This window comes from Elaeis guineensis, chromosome 12 (genome assembly GCF_000442705.2).
Source record: "Elaeis guineensis isolate ETL-2024a chromosome 12, EG11, whole genome shotgun sequence".
Taxonomy (NCBI): domain Eukaryota; kingdom Viridiplantae; phylum Streptophyta; class Magnoliopsida; order Arecales; family Arecaceae; genus Elaeis; species Elaeis guineensis.
In genome coordinates this window covers 82,777,531-82,786,861 of record NC_026004.2, presented here as the reverse complement: position 1 = coordinate 82,786,861, position 9,331 = coordinate 82,777,531, and the positions used below count along the sequence as shown (strand labels likewise).

Genomic DNA, 9,331 nt, shown 5'->3' with positions numbered 1-9,331 from the left:
ATATTGCAGTGAAGCTGCAGATATACTACCATGAGTTTGGGACCACTGAGCATGGCGACATCTCGAGATATTAGAGGAGAGCCATGAAGAAAGGGTGAAGAACAAGTCGCAACCCAGTTTGGAAGCACTCCTCATAGAGACTCATCCGACTTGGGGGTGGTTGGCAGACTCGATCATCCGACCTCGAGACTTCTAGCTAGAATGCCGAAGGAATTTGAAACTGCTTATGGAGTAGTACTATATTCCTCTCAGTCAGCTCGGATCGAAATCCCAATAGCACGAAGTCAAGATCTCTGGAGGCCATTCCTCTCACTCGAAAAGAAAATCACGAAAGCGGAAAGCAAAAGGAGAAGGAGAACCTACGGCAAAGAAGAGAGGACCATCTGAAATCCAAAAAGACCTACGTCTGATCTTGTCTGGGGCTTTAAATAGTCTCAGATTCAGTGGCGCCTTCAAAGGACACCTCCCATTATAGCATTAATTATAAGAGATGTGAATTGATAAGGAGTGAATAAGTGCTCAACACGTGGCAATCCTTGACGGATATAATTTTTACTATCGATTTGGTAGTTAATGCCAGTGGCAGGTAAATCATATTTTGGACCACTTTCGAAGAGACGTGTGGAGATGTACAGTAGTGCCTGCCATGTAGATGCGGTTCAAATTTCTGCCCTTTCAAGGCTTATGCGATAGGCACGAGTCGTATAGCTCAGATCAGTACCTGTCATGTGGATGCAACTCAAATTTTTGTCCTTTCAAAACTTACGTGACAGATATGGATCATATAGTTTGGATCAGAACTTGATCTATGGTTTGCATCAAATTTTATTATTTTAATTATATTTAAACTCTCGATTTAGCTTGGAGTTTAACCATTATGGCCCAAAATTTGCACTCACACATCCAAACACTAGATATTAATAAAGGTGAATTTCATTCATTTATATCAAACAATTACAAAGTTTGGATTGTAGAAGGAAAAGAAAAGAGATATAGGTTATTGCCTCGAAGCACCACCAAGATGGCTTGCTTCAGAATGGCCTCCTTTAGCATTAGTAACTTCATCAATTTGGACGGCCACATTGATGTTGTTCTTCTCAGCAAAGTGGTGAGATATCCTAGCAAACTTTTTCATGCTATCCGCCGCTATGGCAATCAGACTTTCATCTACAACGTCAGCTTGAAGAAACCCAACACTGTCAATAGAGAGGTGCGCCAAGATCATTCTTTTGCACCTCTCAAATCTTGCTAAGAATGCCGTTCTATAGATCTGGTTTATAATCTCAGTCTCCTTTTTCGTCAGCTGACCCGTCCTTCTTTCAGCATGCATGGTTAAAAACTCCTACTCTGTAAATTGGCACTAGAGGCGATCGTGATTTTTTTTTATCTCCTTCAATTCTTTCTCCAGTACTCTCTAGCAAAGCTTCTTAAAGCTCAACAGGCGGCTCCGGAGTCACCTGAACCCTTTCGAAAGCGAAGCCTTCCTCCCATTGAGGTGTTCTCTCCCTGCGACTTACCTTTTTCAAAGATTTAGCCCTCTTAACTGAGCTTCCGTTAGAACTCCTTCGAGAATGAGCCCTAAAAAAAGCATGGTCTTGACTTCTTTTCCTTCTGAGTGTCCTCCTTAGGCACTCTAGGTCATCCTGAGCATAGTGCCAGTCTCTTTCGGCCCTAGACCTTTGCCCCTCGAGTTCTTCAATTCTTTTTTCAATCCTTCTTAACTCATCATCTCGATGATTGATTATCTCCTGGACTTCCTGACGGGCCTCTTCAAAGAAGTCGAGCTCTTTGACTAGTTCACCATTATTTCTCTCTACCTACTTCAATTGATACTTCAATAAATCAACCTCTTCCTTCGCCACTGTAAGTTCCAATGATGAGGAGTTTGAAGTGGCACCGACGAAGCTGGCCAAGTAGTGTCCCATCTATGCAAAATATTTATAAACAAGCATCAAAATATTGTACGTTACCAGAGATCAATCAGAAGATTTAAAAATTCTTTACATGCACGAGTGACCTCAGGGCGCTAGCCATTCGCTCCTGAGCCCCTTGCTCATCCATATACAACTTCTTTGTAGGCGACAGAAAGCTCCTTAAAAAATCTACTGCTGACTGAAGATTCTCCATCATGGATGGGACAAAAGATGCCAGTTCCGAGGGGCCTGCTTGAGAAATAGCCAGAGGAAGACATCCAGTGGATATCACCTACTTCAGGGATTTCTTAGTTTCCATCACCATCACTAGAACTCCCTCAGAATTACCGGCTGCATCCTCCACCTGCATCTCCACTGCTAAAACCTCCTCAGGCCGATCGATTGTGTCCGCTGCTTGTGTCCTCTCCATTGGTACCTTCTCAATTGGAGCTTCCTCTGATGGAGTCCTCATTACAACCTCCAATGGTAAAGCCGTTGGCTCGACGGCTAGAACGGGATTCTCATCCCTCACAGTCGTGGATGCCAATTTGACAACCAAAATTTTGGCCTGTCTTCTCCGCATCGATATCTATTCCAGCTTCTTCACGAAATCTGAATTCATCTTATCTCTGAGAGTTACGATGAAAATTTAGAGCGAAAAATTTAAAAAAAAAAAAGCCTTGCAATCGTCTTCCCTAAACACCTTAAAGGGCATATTTAAAAAGAGAATAAAGGTAAAGAAAAAAGCCACAGTCGAAAAAAAAAATAAAAATCAAAATTCTTGAGAAAAATGCCAGCTACGGGGTCCCATCGATTACGATTATACGCAACGATCGTGCCAGGATGATGTCAGCAACTTTAAATGCCGGACATTCGTGAAGGCATGAAAGCACGCATCTCCAGATCCAAGGTATGACTTCTCGAATACTTCTTTCATCTGATTCTCAGACTCAGGAGTAGAGGGTAGTGTTATGGTGGTTATTGTGAGTACTTTGGATCAGTGCGCCAACCATGGGATACCTCGGATCTTCAAGCTATCATCGGGACTGCTTGCTTAAGAGCAGAGCCATATACAGTATGGAGCATCTTGCGTCTGTCTGTCATATGGTCTGTTCGACGCATTCTGTTGACTCGGCAGGCCAATATCTTAGCACGTGGGCTGTCCCAGTTATCACAGCTAGCTCATCTCATGATGTGTGTGACAGCTGTCCACTCCGAATGGATAGACTCAGACGTAACCAACTCTCCTAATCTTGCGGGAGCGATTGAAAGTTGAAATATCTCGTCTGTGATGGCATGTTCAACGGCTCTATAATCTCGGGATTGCACGATCTCACAACTGTTCAACCAGCTGTTCGACAGTCTTTTATATAAATAATCAAAGCTCCGAGGATCAAGGTAAGTCAATCAATCCTTCTCAGAGAACTCGTTACTATTCCTATTGTTCTTTGAATCTAATTTGAACGTCGAAGGATCCTCGCCAGAGTGAAAATCTTCGATTTGGACTTATTTTACAGATCACTCCAATGCCATCATCCCTGCATGAGGCTCAATCACCTTCTCTCTGACCTCAACCAAATCAAGCAGCAACAGATACATTTCGTTAGCATGTCTAATTAAGCCTTTCATTAGAATGAACTTGGCTACTTCAACCCAAATGAGCAATATTTCTTCAAGGCCGCTCCCAATTTACTTAGGGCCTACTTGGTTAACCTAAACATGAAAATAAAATAGTCATATTCCTATTACACATACCACCAAACAAAAAAAAAGGAAACTGAGATTTCAAGGTTTGCAAACAATCCAATTCTATGTGAAATTTTATTCCTTGTTTTAGTTAACAAGGTGATAAACCAAGCATGGAAATGAAAATGAAATCCTATTCCTATTTCATTCTCATGTGAACCAAGTAGGCATATACCTGCTCTTTCTGATTTTCACGGAAAGTTGATCTTGCAGGCATCTTTAGAATTCCAAGAATCATCTTTCGTGGCAAATGTTTCGTCTGTTGACGTGTAACAGAATGCATGAGGTCGTATGAGCCTCACAATAAATTATATCATTCAGACGGTTTCTAGTTCCCAGTTTACCAAGCGAGATAAAACTGAAAAGAAAGCAAATACAATTGTTTCTTCAACAAGATACATGTGCAAATTCTGTAGTGAAGTCAGTGAACCAGACTCGAGAAGTTATGGGGTTTTTGTTAATAGCTTCTTTTAGCTTGAACGCATGCTAATCATTATAGAAGGCTTTGGAAGGAAGGCCTATAAGGCATATAGATTATAGAGGAAAAGAAGTGTAAATTGGTAAACATTAGCGAACTCTCAAGCCTCAAGTGATAAACATTAGTGAACTCAAAGATGTCATTCATTCAAGCACCTCCAGAAATTCCTCAATTGCTCGTTTTGTCATTTAATACATTGCTGGTGTTTCTCTTCCTTGTTGAAATTGCTGCTATATGTTTGCATTATTATAGCAATTGTTGCCGACAAATATAATTACCACAATATAGCGGTCTGTCTGTCTTTCACGATAATTATAATTGTCACTGATAACTTAAGATTAGAAAGGAAAAGAAAAGAGAGAAAGAGAGAGGGAGATCAAGATCTAACCTTTTGAAAATCATCCGATTGATTGGACCCCAATTTGATTAAAGCTAGATCAATCTGAGTCTAATTACTCTAATTTTTCATGAATCAGTGAACTAGATGTGATTTGGAATTTTGAGTTAGATAGGGAGGAGCACCGAGCCTAGGGATTGGGTCGCATGACAAAGGCTATGACTTTTGAATCTGGTGGATCATAGATCGTAAATTATCTCTATCCCTGATGTGATTTATCATGCATGCTTTGGTTTGAAAATCTATTTATGTTATATTACTCAAATTATGTACTTTATATGTTCTACATGAAAATAATTTGTGAAATACAGGATTTCAATATACGCTTTGGAATTCTAAAATTTTCCCTAAAACATTTGTGAAATTATTAGATTTGAGCTTGGTTTTAAATCTTTTGTTCCCATCAATGGGTTTTATTTCGTTTGTTCTTTTTTATTGGAGTTAAGTGATATTTTCGAGCAGACTTGAGTTTACTAAGATTTAGTCCAGTTTTTTGGTTTGGTCAAAGGTAAATCATCTACGTCAGGAGTGAAATTCACAAAAATTGTAATCTCTTTAAAAATTGAATCTAACTTGGAATATGTGCCTAACTTATACTTCGCCACGGGACTAATTTTAGATTTCCATGAATGGGTGTTTTGATTCATGACAAAGTGAAGAAAACTTAATAAAGATTGGGTTTGTGTGGAATGTGAATTATTCAAGATGTGTTGGAGTTTTGAGTTGTTGATAGGATATTTTGTATTGCTTTAAAGTTGAATAATAAACAGTGATAAATAAAAAGATGTAGGTGGGCTTTGCCCGGTTTAATATGAAAGAAAAAAAAAAAATAGGGCATGACTTATAGAATATAATTTTGTTTTATTTCAACAAATTGGGCTAAAACCTCCGCGGTAAGCATAAATACGACTGGATTTTTCAAGATGATTTTGAGAAAATGATGGAGGAGGCCACGGTGAAATCATTCATCCTCCACAAGGGCACAGCACTGCTAACTTAGACTTCATTGTATTATATAATTTCTTTTTCTTTTTGGCATAAGCTGCATCATGCACATTGAAAAAATTGTCAATGTTTTCTTTTACCTCTTTTTTTTTTTCTTTTTATAAGTGGGTGAATACCTTTAGTTTTATTTGGGTGGGTACAGTTTGGTCAGGTCCAGTTTAGAGGTGATTTGAAACTAATTAAACTGATAAATGACATTTGTCAATTAATCAAATCGAATTGTTTTGGACTTGAAACTAAACCAAACTAAATTGTAATATAACGGTTGGTTTTGATTTCAATCAAAAGTCCCGACAGTTTGTAAGTTTGACCTAAAACATTAATGAAGTTTCTTTACCAAAATAAACTATTTTAAATTCTAAAATGAATCATACTGCTAAAATAGTTTGGTCTAATTTGATTTAACGATTTGAATGGTTAATGCTCACCCCAATACTCAATCCCATAATTCTCCATTTGGACAAGGTAAGAGCAATGGCGTTGGAAAGAAAAAAACTTCAAGTAAGTTAAAATTGCTTCAAAATTTGCAAACCTATTTAGTAATTCTAAAGAAAAATTTCATTGATTTCACTAGTAAAGTCTAGTTCTTTTCTTTTTTCTTTTTTCCATATAAGATTTAATAACAAATAAGTCTAAATATTTATTCACATAAAAATTGGACAAAGAATACATCATAAAATTTGTTCAAAGAAAAACAATTAGATGCAACAAATGTTTTATGTTAATTACCAGTTCAAAATCTTATAACAAGAACATTTGGTGTGCTAGTAGCTTTACATAGATATCTTATTTCCGTTAAGTTCATTGTGATCAATTTACTTATTCAAAAAAATAGTAGGAGCATCAGAAGTAGTAAGAGAAGTGACATTAGCACTACTACCCCGTTCAACATCATCCATTCCTGTTATATCATCACGATATTTAACCCTTACTGCTTGTTTGTCCTCAAATTGTTTGCTTAAACCAAGGTGTGCCATGAGAAGGCTGACATGGGTGAGCAGCTCTCCACCCCTCCCAAGTTGTTGAGCATGTGCATTCCCTTCACACTGATTCGCAGCATATGCAAGCATTTCTATCCAAACTTCACTTACCATCTTCCACTTCTCGGAGATTTCCATCAACTTCAATTGCCTAGCCAGGCTACAAGCATGAAACAGCGCGGACTTGGCGAATCTATGCCTTTCAGATGGTGCTGCTGGTTCATATTCTTGAAGCAATCTGATGCTAATTTCCTTTTCACCATATGATGCCTTGTTGTCTCTTCGGAATTTCTTATCAATAAATTCCCGGACCTCTTCACATGTTTTTTGATACCTGTACTCTACGTCATGAAAAAAGGGCAGCATATGGGGACTTATGACCATAAGATACATCATGTAATCGGATAATCGTTTGCTAAATATGCATTCTAGACAGAATTCAGGGGCATCCATATCATGATAATAACAAAGATTAGTGGCAACATGCCAAATTATGAGGCTTTGGTTGAATTCTGCTTGAGTTGTGGTCCACCTGAATCTACCCATAATTTCATACCTTGCAAGCACATTACCACCTCTCTGACCCAATATGTTATTGCGCAACTCAATGTCATATTGATCCTCCCTCACAATCTTTTTAGCTCTCTCTTGAATATGCTCGAAGATCAAATCTTTCAAATTAACATCCACGTTTTGCAAATTTACGTACATTTGCTTGATCAATTCATCGATTCCAAGCAGCTCCAGATACTTGCCTGCCAGCCTGATTTTGAGGCAAGATCCTATCAGGCTGTATTGTGCCATGGACCCAGACCACCTCTTGCCACTGATCAACCTTGTATGAAGAGAATAGACACCTTCCCGAATTGACTTGGTTCGTGGGTTGGCAGACTTGGTCAACCAAACCATTGTCCAATCGGAGAGTGTAAGGTACACGAGTGCATAAACCTCTAGAACTAAAGCACCAGCAAGCAATATGTAAGTTATGGCAACATCGACTATTGGGTATGGATGCACGTCAACGAAGATTAAGAAGGCAAGAAATGCAGCGACAGAGCACAATAAGCTGACGGCCCGAAAAATGACTCCGATTTGAGAATAAACTAGGAGCGCCTTCGTATAGAGCACATCGAACAAGAATCCGAGCTCAACCTCTATAAGCTTGAAAACTTCTTGTGATGACCTGTCAGAACTGATAATCTTGCGATTATCCTTTAGTTCTGGAACCCCGAGTATAAGATCTTGTAAGAGATATATAGATATTTTGAATAAGTAATATGCTTGATGAAGGTAATTGTTCAATACAACAGGAGGATCTCGAGGAATAGACAATTTGGCCTCAACCTCTGGTGTTCGAGCAGCTGAGCGCAAAGAGTTTTTGATATGCTCGGTACTTGAAGACTTAAGCACCCAAGTCCTCTCTCCATACTTGACAATTCCTGCAATGTACACTGGAATTGCCAAAAATGTGAGGGTGTTGGTACCCGAAGACTTTAAGAAGACATAACAAGCCACTCCGACTTGGACTACGAGACCAAGAAAATGTCTTAACCACAGCTCACTATCTTCCAATGCATATGCAGTGATCGTGTCTGGGCCGCCGAGATGCAAGAGAAGAAAAGGTGCCCAAAATGACTGGATTAAACTCTTTGGATCAGGATCAGAACTCTTATCATCCGAATCTCTCTCGCTACTAGCAAGATTTCCAAGGGCAACAGTCGCCATCCAGTCCGCGGACAAGTATACAGACCAGACAAGAAACCTGATCCAATTTCTTGCAATGTACTTTCGGCGAGAACCAAAAATGATGAGGATGACTTGTAGTAGAAGACTAATTAAAACCAACACCCGAATTTCAAATGCATTCCAAAGTTCCATAACTCTTTCTGTGAAAATCTGCATTGTCATCTTCTTATCCTCAAGGATCAAACTGTTCGCAACTGAATTTATTAAAAATTTATCATTAGGAAACGAATGTTGAATGGACACTTTTGCTATTCGAAAAATAACAAATATTTTGAACAATTCGTAAAGAAGGAAATTAATCCTATGTGTTAATTGGATGAGGCATGGATGAAATATATACTCTCCTTTAAGGCTAATCACAAGATTAAGCTAGGTAGCACAGATAGCTTTAGTCGGTGTTTATACTTCAAGAATACCGTGTTCATTCAATGGAGGTGCGGGGCTTTAAAAAAAAACCTAATTCTTTAAAAATTAGATTGTTCAGCCTACGGCCAAATAGGCCTTCCAATATGAAACAACTAATTAAGTAAATGGTTTATCAGCTCAGCTAACTTGATTTCACGGACTGTCTTCAATTGAATGATGAGATACCACACAAAATATTCATCAGTCTAACTCATGACTAGAAGTAAATGCCATTTGTAACGCTAAGATTTATCAAGTCATGCACCATTAGCCTAATTACAAGGCACATGTATCAATAAATTAGAGTGGCATTTGCGGAGTAGATTGTGAGAATGTTCTTCAAAAAGTCTTCTAACCTAATAGATTTGCCCGGATGATGAATCGTAAGCTTTAATAAGCTCAGTAGGTCTAACTTATGACGTATCTTTTGTCATCTCACATGATTTATTTTACTTAATACTCAACCATCAGAAACAATAATTTCCTTGTATGCTTTGTATTCAATAAGGGAGCGAAAAAAAATTCTAGCCGCTTCTCTCTCCCTCTCTCGTTCTCTTGACTTTTCTAAAGAACATCATATACCTCCATCACTGGGCCTTGGCTCAACTGATTTTGGAGTTATTTCTCATTATTTTCTTTTAGTTGTACTAATTTTGTTTCA

At 38.5% G+C, this 9,331-nt stretch overlaps 1 protein-coding gene across 1 annotated transcript; it reads right to left on the bottom strand.

Moving 5' to 3' along the window:
- Positions 1 to 6,258: 6,258 nt before the first annotated feature.
- Positions 6,259 to 8,452, bottom strand: LOC105032542 (uncharacterized). Its single transcript, XM_010907004.3, has one exon. The coding sequence runs from the start codon at positions 8,425 to 8,427 to the stop codon at positions 6,355 to 6,357; it is 2,073 nt and encodes a 690-aa protein (XP_010905306.2). The 5' UTR covers positions 8,428 to 8,452; the 3' UTR covers positions 6,259 to 6,354.
- Positions 8,453 to 9,331: the final 879 nt, after the last annotated feature.